At 48.6% G+C, this 12875-nt stretch overlaps 1 protein-coding gene across 4 annotated transcripts in view; it reads left to right on the plus strand.

Moving 5' to 3' along the window:
• Window positions 1–12875, plus strand: part of DTNB (dystrobrevin beta) — a 1293049-nt gene that overhangs the window by 1247175 nt on the left and 32999 nt on the right. For all 4 annotated transcript variants that reach the window (XM_086928107.1, XM_086928108.1, XM_086928109.1 and 1 more), the window contains one exon: window positions 11965–12054. In XM_086928107.1, the coding sequence (XP_086784233.1) occupies window positions 11965–12054 (90 nt within the window). The remainder of the gene's footprint in view (window positions 1–11964; window positions 12055–12875) is intronic.

Genomic DNA, 12875 nt, shown 5'->3' on the forward strand with positions numbered 1-12875 from the left:
ATGGCAGGGAGGATACTTCTAGACCGTCTCCAGGAGTGGTCAACAGAACACGGGGCACTATCAGATCTTCAATATGGGTTTAGGTCAGGCCTGAGCACTGTGGACCAAGTTTTGAATTTAACACTACTGGCTGGAAAATACACCTCAGCAAAAAAATCAACTCTACACATGGTCTACGTTGACCTTACGGCAGCGTTTGACTGTGTAGAACATTCAAAACTTTGGGCAATAATGCTACAAATGGGGATAGAGCCTGCAATCATAGACTTCCTGCGTGAGTTATACTCTGGAGCCACGGGAAAGGTTCGATACGGATTGGAGGGCCAACTCACCGACAGCTTTCCAGTACAGAAGGGGGTCAGGCAAGGGTGCGTATTGGCCCCCTTCCTATTTACGCTCTACACAAATGGATTAGAAGCTGCCATGCTACAGGGCGTAAAAGATCTGCCAGAAGTGGGTCGGCGACCGATCCCAGCATTGTTATACGCTGACGATGCGGTGATCTTGGCACGAACCCCGATCCAGTTACAAAAAGCACTAAACAACTACTGCACATTCATGGCAAGTCTCAACCTAAAAGTCAATATAAAAAAAACCTTTGTGATGCACGCTGGTACCAAAAGGAAAAAAGTAAAGTCAATACTTGTGGATAAAATCCCTCTTGAAAGAACTAAAACTTACTCATACCTCGGGATCACTATTGACGAAGAGTTTAATTGGAAACAAGCAATCACTTCACGTAAGCTGTCTCTCTTAAGAACAATTGGAGCTTTAAAAGCGTTCTCCCTCCGTCTAGGAAAAAGACCTATAACAGAGATGTTAAAAATTTATAACGCAAAATGCATTAGTACTGCCATTTTTGGTGCAGGAGTCTGGGGAACAGCTAACGCTGAACAAATACAGAAAATTTAAAACCTCTTTTTAAAATTCTTACTAGCAGTCCCCAAATCCACAACTACTTTCGGTTGCCACTTGGAACTTGGATTGGATCATATTTCAGACCTCATTAAGATTCAACCCATTATGCTGTGGCGCAGAATATGGGCAACAGATGAATGCCACCTGACAAGAGCAATCATCGAGGACTGTATGAAACTAGACTGTATGAACAAGATTAAGTGGCTAAGGTACGTAAAATCCTTCCTTGCGGATATCGGTCTCTCGAGGTTCTTCGAAGAACCTCAGTCAGTAAGAGACATATCAAAGAAAGACTTAAAAAAGTTATGCCTGTCCCATCTAACTCAACTGCGACTGATGTCCGAAATAGGAAAGCCTTCAGTCCAACACTGCCTTATGATACAACTGATTCCATCTATTCAACCGTATCTGCAGTATGACCTGACGCAATTTGAAAAGTTTCTTCTCACCCGCTTCAGGTTTAATCTCTTTCACATTATGGTTTCATTTCCGTCACAGAACATATGGACACCCAATACGACACCGTGCCCCTGTGACTCCATTTCATCTCAGTCCACGATACATGTTCTCTTCTTTTGCAGATTTTACACGCCACTTCGCAAAAGGTGGATTATACCAATTTTAAAAGTCATGAAGATCCGCAGATGCCGCCCAGCGTACCTGGCGCTGCAGTTTCTGGAAAACATCTTAGCAACGAAATCAGTCGTACACTATTTAAAACTGTGCCTCAGGCATCGCACGAACTTATGAAAACCATATAGCTGCATTAAATACGGACTTTAGAGACAGTATAGTGCTCTCTGTGAGAGATTAATCTTTTATATTTTCTGAACCTAATGTTATTAACAACTTTCCTTATTTTTTTATTGTGTATATTTGTACTTTTATGGCTTTCACCACGAAAACCGAATAAAGTTCTTTTGAATTTGAATTTGACTATCTTGGTTTCAAGCTGGCCTGTGGCACCAGGCTTGCGGCCATTGTGCAACCCCTCGATAAGGGAAGTATCCTCTGGATAGCGCTTGAAGGAGCAACGCCTGTAGTTCTTGAGCTAATGTAAGGCAGGATCTCTGCAGATAGAGCTGTGTACATCCGCCTTCAGATAACAGGAGCAGCAAGCATTTTTTCTTCTGTCTTTTGCCCCCATTGGTTACTACACTACATGAGGACAGACAGAATTCCGGTCCTTAGTTTATCCCTTCCTCTGGTTAGTGTACAGAGCCTTGCTTAAAGTCAAAGCTGAACGCGAAAAGCTGGGTCTTGGGGGTCACTTATTTTCACAGATAGGCAGTTTGGGTACAACCGAACAGTTCTAGGGCATTTTATCACGAGTTCAGGTTAATATTTGTCAAGGTGTAGGTTATTTTCAAGGCAACAATTAGTGTGTAATGGTCTCTTAGCCTCTCTGACTCCACAGTGAATGGCAAACTTGTTGGCAGAATCTTTGATTACCTCGGATAGTCGATGGCGCCACCCAGGAGCTGGAGCTGCTCTTCCTTTCTCTGCAAACAATGTTATCACAAAGCGATGAGGGCCAGCAGTTGAAAGAAATCCCTTAAGTTCTAGTAGAACCCTTGACCTAAGCGTCAGCCTTCATCAAGTGGTACTTCTATGCCGGTCTTTGGTTAACCTGTCAAACTGAACGCATCCAGGGAGGTGAGCACTGCGGGTCTCTCCCGGTTACAGTGAAGACTCAACTAATTCAAACCAGACACACAGCATAGCTACAATGGCCTGAGCAGGAAGTAGGGAGAGGAATGAGAAGAGACAGGTGGGCGAGATCTATGATGTCTAACATGGTAACACTTCTTCTTGGGCTAATCGTACAAACCTGTTTTTTATACTGCACTTCAAGCTGCACTTCTGCTGTTTCTAAGCACTGTAACTGGCCGGTGTTACTAGTACCCGATTCGACTGTCGTCAATGGCTGGGCTTTCTACTCCTTTATGGAATGAACCAGCACAAGTCACTCCCACCAGTCAGATGTGTACAGTCTTGAATTTGATTTCAAGGAGCCAGTTTGGTACCGATGGACGTTTATGGGTTTAATATTGATCTTGGGGCCCCTATTAATGAACATACTGAGGAATGCTGCCCAATATGGTCCACCTTCATCTTTGTTCCCAGTGAATTATTGTACCCATCTATAAACAAGCATTTACAATGCAACGGTTTCGCCTTCGAAAAAGTTAGAGCTATTGGCATTATAAATGACAAACCTTTTATTTATGTGTTGGTTTTGAAAAGAGATAAATAAATGGCATTGTCATTTACAATCCCAATAGCTTAATCTCTCGCAAATACGAGACCTATTGTATTTGCACCCACACTCACACACAGAGAGCCGCACACACACCTAGAGCCACACACACACACCTAGAGACACACACATACATACAGAGCCACACACACACCTAGAGCCACACACACAGATCCACACACACACACACATACAGAGCCACACACACACACACACATACAAAGCCACACACACATACAGAGCCACACATACAGAGCCACACACACACACACACACATAGAGCCTCACACATACATAGAGCCACACACATACATAGAGCCACACACACACATAGAGCCACACACACACACACATAGAGCCACACACACACATAGAGCCACACACACACAGAGCCACACACACACAGAGCCCCACAGAGCCACACACACACACGGAGCCACACACAGAGCCACACACACACACACAGAGCCACACACACACCCACACATACAGAGACACACACACAGAGCCACACACACACACATACAGAGCCACACACACACACACACACATACAAAGCCACACACACATACAGAGCCACACATACAGAGCCACACACACACACACACACATAGAGCCTCACACATACATAAAGCCACACACATACATAGAGCCACACACATACATAGAGCCACACACACACACACATAGAGCCACACACACACATAGAGCCACACACACACAGAGCCACACACACACAGAGCCACACACACACACACGGAGCCACACACAGAGCCACACACACACACACAGAGCCACACACACACCCACACATACAGAGACACACACACAGAGCCACACACACACATACACAGAGCCACACACACACACAGAGCCACACACACACACAGAGCCACACACACACACAGAGCCACACACAGAGCCACACACACACAGAGCCACACACACACAGAACCACACACACACACACACACACACACACAGCCACACACACACACAGAGTCACACACACACACACACAGAGCCACACACACACACACAGCCACACAGACACACACAGAGCCACACACACACAGCCACACACAGAGAGAGAGAGCCATACACACACACACACAGAGCCACACACACACACACAGAGCCACACACACACACAGAGCCACACACACACACACACACACAGACAGAGCCACACACACACAGAGCCACACACACACAGAGCCACACACACACAGAGCCACACACACACACAGAGCCACACACACACAGAGCCACACACACAGAGCCACACACAGAGCCAGCGCCACACACACACACACACACACACACACAGCCACACCATAGGGCAGGGGTTCGGATTAAGGCGAACAGCTCTCCATCCCCCACAAACACTCTAGTGGGAAGAGGAAGAGACATGTGGGCAGGGCAGGGAGGGGGGTTGAAGCAGCCCCCTTTTCAGTGGAAACGAAGCGGGGAGGCGAGCACATGGCTGGGGGCTCCGGCAGCTGTCCACCTCATCCTCGCTTCTCCGGGGTCGGCTGAAAATGCTGTCTCCGGTTCAGACCTTCCCCGAAGGACTCCAGTGTCATCGCGAATATATTTAAACACAGGTCTGCCTCGTTTGTGCTGGTCTCCAGGGCCACTGCTGTGAATCTAGCCTTACGTCCCCACATAAATACATATATTAAAAGAGTACAACATACGCCTTTCTACAGTTTAAACGTTAAAAATAGGAACAACGTGGGCTTAAAATAGGGCTAGCCCCTGACAGGTTTGGTTTCAGGCCTGAAACACTAAAGGGGAAAAGAACATGTTAGTTGAAAAGTTCTGAGATGTAGCGCCAAGCAATGATTACCATTCTGACCATAGTTAGCGCTACAGAATAATTCACTACATATCAAAGTACCCATTTTAGATCGCGAGAGTTTCTTAGAGGGTCGGGTATTCGGCAGACACGTGAACTTCAGCACTGGAAGTATATGGCTAGCTGTGAAAAGTGTGAGGGTCCCGGAAACCACGACAAAAATGGACCACGGCGCTATAAGTCTGTCCATGCTGGTAAGGGAGTGGGCGTTTGAGGCTTTAGGGGTATCGGAGGCGCTACAGCAGCTCATAAGCCCACTCAGACTAGCAACGCTTTCTGCCCGGGAAGAGGCGAAGCCAACGCCGTGAATGGGCTACTTACATGCCGGCTCTCTGCAGCCTCTTTGTCTCAGCCCTTCAGTGAGCCCGGTGTGTTCATCCGGCAGAACTGCGAGGTGGGCGGGCACAGCGTGCTCTTCCTGATGCTCAGGGACTCGTACTTGCGCAGGGAGGTGAGGCTTCAAGGAGCCTGGGCCCGCCCCTTCCCTCCCCTGCAGGCTTCCGTAACAGAGTTATGGCAGTCTATCGTGTGATGCCGTGCGAGGACTCATTTATTTCTGCCTATAGGTATTTTGGTTTTCAGCCTGCAGAATGTTTTCCAGCTTTGTGAGCCGACACAAGTCCCTTAGCACAGGAATTTAACGGAAAAGGCTCTATTGTGGTTTGGCGTACGTTTCTGTTCTACAAGCCCGAGCTCAGCAAGCCGAGGTGCCGTGAATCACTGTTCACGATTCCTCGCCCATGTATTATGCGCTTCTGCCAGGAAGCGTGTTGTTTCTGACTGACCTTGTTGATTTTTACCAGGAAGCGTGCGGTGCTGAAAGGGGGTTGGGGATGAAACGCGATGTATTGAATACGGAGGGGGGGCGGGAACGGGCACACAGACAGTGGTAGGGGGGGGCGGCGAACGGGCACACGAACAGCGGAAGGGGGGCGGGAACTGGCACACGGACAGCGGGAGGAGGGCGGGAACTGGCACACGCTGGTTCAAGACGGCACTGCTTCTCAAGTAAGCTACTGCCCGGCCGCCATCTTCTGAGAAATGACCAAAACAAACCTTAAAGAAAAAAAAAATACCGCCCACCGCCGCAATGACGTTCACACAGGGGCGGAGAGCGAAAAAATCGCTGGAACGCCCACGAATCTGCTCGGACAATGACTGACGCATCTCTGTTCCAATGGCTAGCCTCCATTTATGGAGCTAGCCAATGGACCAGAGAGGCGGGTTAAAGCCCCATACTGAGTCTTAAAAGATTTCGCCTGCGCGAACACTGCTGCGCAGTGCTACGCCAGGCAAAACCTAAAAAGGGGAATGGAGGAACCAGGAGTGTTACCAACCTATCTCCTTGTCAGATTCCATAGTCAAGGCTGCAGGCAGAATCTTTCTGGACAAGTTGAGCTATGTGCCCAGGAGAACGAGATTCTATTAGACATGCAGCTTGGTTTCTGTCAAGGGCTGGCTATCATAGAACAATGCCTAAATCTTTACCTTTTTATTAACAAATATATTCCAGGGTTAAAACTGGCTCATTACATCTATCCTTCATGGGGTTAAACTTATCCTTTGACTGTGAGAAGCCATTCCAGGTTATCGGCTACAATGGTTAACGATGAACTACTAGTGCTTTTCCCAATCCAGCGACACACAGATACCTCAGCCTGCATCAGATATGCGCCTAATAGCGAGTCTACCTATAGGACTAAAACTGAGAGGAGGGTCCCGAAAGGGTTGCGTTAGCCCCCTTTATCTCCACCCCACACATCGATGAGCTAGGACTCTCACCGGTAGAATCTGGAAATGATCTGCCGCAGTCGGGTGCTCGATCCATTCCTGTCCTGCTGTTTGCGGATGATGCATTCCTCATGGTAAGAGCGGCCAAAGGCTTTCAGAAGTTTCTGGACGCATTGGCTCATTTTATGGATCAGTGAAACTTAAAGACCAACTGCCATCTGCTCTCTATGCACCCTATATGAGCATCATTCCTAAAGCGCAGCACAGAGCTCATTTGACTCCATTGAGGCTTGATCCGCTCATTGTTGGTAGGGCGCCTCAAAGCCGCAGGTACAGGGGTAGATCTTTCGCTCTGTCCAGCCCAGTATCCCTCCCTCTTCATTTGTTTGTCGGTTATAGGAGAGGATTTGTGGTCCCTTTTACATTTACAATTGCTTCCCCGGCGCTGGTCTGTCATACATTAATACATCTCTTACAAGCAGCTGTGAGGCTCATAAATTCCTGTTCTTTTTATCCCCCCTTTTTATTGATATTTGATGTATAATTTTAGATCCGGTATGTGGATTTTTTCAATATGGCTATATTTTGTTTTATTAGAATATTATTTGTTAAGGGCTGTATCGGATTAATTATGTTACATGTAACTTTTATGTGCATCTTTTGGGCCTTTGAGCTGAATAAAGAATTTGAATTGATTGAACTATCCCCGGTTTACCCGAGTCTGCAGGCATGCCCTCCCCCACCCCCTGCACAGGTGTGCACCTCGTGTGTGTGTTGTGTTTCTGCCTGCATAGGTGGGACAGAGTCTGCAGGCATGCCCTCCCCCACCCCCTGCACAGGTGTGCACCTCGTGTGTGTGTTGTGTTTCTGCCTGCATAGGTGGGACAGAGTCTGCAGGCATGCCCTCCCCCACCCCCTGCACAGGTGTGCACCTCGTGTGTATGTTGTGTTTCTGCCTGCATATGTGGGACAGAGTCTGCAGGCATGCCCTCCCCCACCCCCTGCACAGGTGTGCACCTCGTGTGTGTGTTGTGTTTCTGCCTGCATAGGTGGGGCAGAGTCTGCAGGCATGCCCTTCCCCACCCCCTGCACAGGTTTGCACCTCGTGTGTATGTTGTGTTTCTGCCTGCATATGTGGGACAGAGTCTGCAGGCATGCCCTCCCCCACCCCCTGCACAGGTGTGCACCTCGTGTGTGTGTTGTGTTTCTGCCTGCATATGTGGGACAGAGTCTGCAGGCATGCCCTCCCCCACCCCCTGCACAGGTGTGCACCTCGTGTGTATGTTGTGTTTCTGCCTGCATATGTGGGACAGAGTCTGCAGGCATGCCCTCCCCCACCCCCTGCACAGGTGTGCACCTCGTGTGTGTGTTGTGTTTCTGCCTGCATATGTGGGACAGAGTCTGCAGGCATGCCCTCCCCCACCCCCTGCACAGGTGTGCACCTCGTGTGTGTGTTGTGTTTCTGCCTGCATAGGTGGGACAGAGTCTGCAGGCATGCCCTCCCCCATCCCCTGCACAGGTGTGCACCTCGTGTGTGTGTTGTGTTTCTGCCTGCATATGTGGGACAGAGTCTGCAGGCATGCCCTCCCCCACCCCCTGCACAGGTGTGCACCTCGTGTGTGTGTTGTGTTTCTGTCTGCATAGGTGGGACAGAGTCTGCAGGCATGCCCTCCCCCACCCCCTGCACAGGTGTGCAACTCGTGTGTATGTTGTGTTTCTGCCTGCATAGGTGGGACAGAGTCTGCAGGCATGCCCTCCCCCATCCCCTGCACAGGTGTGCACCTCGTGTGTGTGTTGTGTTTCTGCCTGCATATGTGGGACAGAGTCTGCAGGCATGCCCTCCCCCACCCCCTGCACAGGTGTGCACCTCGTGTGTGTGTTGTGTTTCTGCCTGCATATGTGGGACAGAGTCTGCAGGCATGCCCTCCCCCACCCCCTGCACAGGTGTGCACCTCGTGTGTGTGTTGTGTTTCTGCCTGCATATGTGGGACAGAGTCTGCAGGCATGCCCTCCCCCACCCCCTGCACAGGTGTGCACCTCGTGTGTGTATTGTGTTTCTGCCTGCATATGTGGGACAGAGTCTGCAGGCATGCCCTCCCCCACCCCCTGCACAGGTGTGCACCTCGAGTGTGTGTTGTGTTTCTGCCTGCATATGTGGGACAGAGTCTGCTTCTGTTGCACTCGCCAGATTCGTACTACAATCCTGCTTTAAGCTAAGCTCTTTGTGTCACCAGCTATATGCAGCACTTTATTGCATGACGTCTGTGCGTCCAGTCATCCAGTGCACCTGTACTCCCGGTGCTGCCAGTCATTTGATGCCCCACTGGCATCGCCTGGCATGCATGGGCAGTAAGGTCACCCCTAGCCAGCAGGAGATGTTTAATTATTAGCACGGGTCAAGAACTTAGTTTAAGTGCTTAGAAACCAGCCATCCTATCTGTTAGGCAGCACATTGCTACGTCTAGGTGTCTCTCCGTCCTCTGCCCTGTGCAGCCGTCACCCTCACTGCCCTACATAGGTACAAGTAACTGCAGGGAGGGTGACAGTGTCTGCTTACACACCCGTTTCCATCTCACCTTCCAACCTGCTTTTGCAGGATCTGTAGACTCCGTTGCACTGTGAGGCAGCATCCATCCGTTGCCATTGCTCTACAAAATAACCCTTTAGTATGACTGGATTTACTGGGCAAACATGCGAAGAGGTTGAGCATGCCGGGCCAGGCTCTCTCTGCTGCAGTTACAGCGTCCAATCTCCGTCCAGCCGTGGGGTGGACTTGGGAGGAGGGAGGCACTTGCTGCTCATGGTGTTCATCCGCTGTTGCAAACTCTTTGGTAAAACCCCTCCACCGTCTTACTTACTGTCATACATAGCCCCGATTATTATATGAAGAAGGTGGTTATTGGTGGCTGCAAGAGGAAGTCACAGAGGCCTGGCTCACTCAGTGTTTTGGGCACAAACACACAGCCTCCTGAGGCATGAAGTATAGGGCTGAGGCAGAAGGGCACAGGCCCCATCCAAGCCGGGCTCTCAGTTTCACTCTCAGGCAAAGTCTTGTTGGGAGGTCACCCCAGCATGGGAGTAGCACGGGGCTGTAGAGTATGTAACGCTGGGATAGACTCCTCCTCCGTTACCAGCGCGCCACTGCTGCTTCTGGTGTCCCTCCTACTGCGTCCAGACCCAGTGGGTCAACCCATTACAGCAACAGTCCCTCTCGCTCTTCCCCACTGCGGAAACCAGCCTTGCTGCCCCCTCTGTCGACGCCCTGGCCAACACTGGGCGTGGGCAAGGCTTCTGTTGATCCATCAGACCAGCTCTTAAGAGTCTACTGTTTAGGCACATGGGCAAATCCGCTGAAACTGGTATCAGCAGCAAAGGGATCCGCACCACCACAAGTGGTACATGATGTGCTGCCAAGGAGGCTCTGTCCATCAAGACAATGGCGGCCCCATCAGAATGACGCCCCCTATGTGCTTGTGGCAGCTTTAGTTGCCCCTCCAAAGCCAGTGCTTATCAAGCCCCAGCTGATACGATGGCTCAGAGGGTCTGGAAGAGGTAAGTTACCGCTCCAGCTACCTTGAAGTATCTAGGAAAAGAAACACCAAAACTCAGAGCAGCCCCGTCAATGTTACTGGGAACCCTCCTGCCCAGACTGTTGGGTTGACAGCCTTACCCATCAAGTAAACGACTGTGTCCTCCCACGTGGGCAGAAGGTGAGGCCCATGACTATGTGCTGTTTCGCTGTAACTACAGCAAACCTGGTAGTGTGGGATGCTTTCAGTGTGGCAAAAGGGCGAGCCTCATTGCCTCCTCTTTCCACAGTGCTCTCTAATCCAAAGTTTACACCCACAAGAAAGATCAGAGTTAGTGGTTAGGGAACAATTAGGTTTTATTAAAATTGTAGACCTCTACAAAAATGGGAATGTTAACCATTTGAACGAATGAAAATGAGTTTCGTCTTCCAGAAACGGAGAGAATTAGGTACAGTCAAGGGCGGCATTGAGTGTCATACCTCCGTCTCAAAAAGAGCACTCACGCATTAATAAATGGATTGAGGGGAAACAAAGGAACAGAAGCTCTCTACCTGAGATTTAGACGCACCTCACTCAAAATACAGGAAGTGTATTTTGAGGCAACGGGGCTTGAAGAGGGACTTGATTATGGAAATGGCTTGAAAAAGAATGGGAAGTCATTGGACCATGATGCATAAAATGGTGAGGAGCGCTACATGGAGTGGATTGCCCTATAACTTGATGATGTACCAGTACCATACACCTGTGCAACGACACGTGCAAGGAGCGGCAAGTCTGATAGACGTTGGCCAGAGCGGCACGCTGCTTCATGTGTTTTAAAGAAGCTTAAAATGATTATACTACAATTACTTGCCAGAAAATCTAATGCTGCTCTCTGATCAAACCCGGAGACGATACGTTGGACCCCCTGGTGTCTAATGTATTTCAACTCCAGGAGGATGAAATTCATTTCTCAAGCCCCTCCTATGGTCAAGCAGGCCACGAGGGCAGTTTGTCAGCACCACCTGCTCCTGATTGGACCTGCTGCGGATGGAGAAGCTGGTCTTGGTTATTGAAAGAGGCGGGCCAGCCTTCCAAGCAAATCGGAGGCCGTGGCCTCTGGGTTTACAGTACTCTCACCCCTTACCTGAAGGTAGCAAGTATTTATTCCCAGGAACTTTTCCAGTTTGCCTGGTTCTTTGAGTGTGGAAGCGGCTTTAAAACCTCTTTTAGGGAGGGTCATTGTGGGAGTGAGTTGTAGTTGCGTTCTTTTAACTTTAAAAGTCCCAGCGGATGAGCGTATTTGACAGGTCATCGGCTGTGGAAAATTCAGCGAATACATTTACACCATAAAAACGTAGGTTGTGCTTCTAAAAATAAGTTAAGTAATAACACTTAGGGACAAAACTAATGAAGATATTTTATTGAATTTCTAAAGTATTTAGTTTGAATTTTAAATCATAGGAGGGGAGTATGTCTTTAGTTTTGGCTGGAAACGTCTTCATCTATTTCAGAATGACCCAAATCAGTATGCTGTTGAGGACATTTCTTGAAAGTCATTGTTGTTCTAAGGTGTGCGCCATTTTGTTAATACTACAGTTAATTTGTGGTCAATCCTATCCGGCTGGGACATGAAAAACAGCGATCAGAGGCCTTTGACATTTGACTCCATGTTTCTTCCCCAGGTACGAGGAGAAACCTCCGCAACGACCTATTGGTGGCAGCTGATTCCATTACAAACACCATGTCTTCACTCGTGAAGGAGCTCCATTCAGGTGAGAGGCTGTGCTGTGTTCAGTGGCGGCTGGCACTGATCCGGGGTGAGGGAGAGGGCTCTTAAAATGAGAAGAACAACTAGTATTCTCCTTTTATTTTTCCTTTATTCACACGCTGATAAGCAGCGGGGCAACACTTTTGTGCCTTAGCGGAGGGGCAGCTACTGACTGTATTTAGTATGAGAAAACATTAGTTTGAAACACTGTGGTGTCTTTGGTGCCCAGTAAATTGAGGCAGTCCTGTGAGTTTTTAGATGCTCCATATAATTTGTGGTGCAACCTCTATGACTTGTAAGGTTGTACACATAACCTGTAGCAAGGGAGTTATTGTCTTATTTAATGTGCCGGCTGTTGGTTGAACAGTGCTGTAGATGCATTATGCCATTCGCGTATTTATTGTATTCACTGTCCCACCAGGGTACTGCAGTGTTTTAAAACTTGCTATCTTTGTCTCTTCCTTCTGCATATGATTTTGTATGCAATCTTGGAGTCATTTTCAGTAAAGCACTATTCTTTTCAGGTCACATAAACATGGTCATTTCTAATTGCTTTTTTCAAGTCTAAATCCACACTAAGGTAATGTCCTTTTCAGCTGCAAAATAGGTATCCTAAACAATTTAGTGTCCAGACTAGATTATTCTAATTCCCTTTACTTCCTACCTTACGGACCCAACTTCTCCATTGGTGTAGAATGCGCTGCTCGCCTTATTTTTGGTCTCACTTATCCTTTACTAGAAATTCAGCACTCTGTATTGGCTTCCTGTGGCAAAGCGGTCAATATTCAAAGATCTCTGCCTGAGTCCTAAAGGCACTCATAGCGT

The sequence above is a fragment of the Lissotriton vulgaris genome, chromosome 6 (genome assembly GCF_964263255.1).
Source record: "Lissotriton vulgaris chromosome 6, aLisVul1.2, whole genome shotgun sequence".
NCBI lineage: Eukaryota > Metazoa > Chordata > Amphibia > Caudata > Salamandridae > Lissotriton > Lissotriton vulgaris.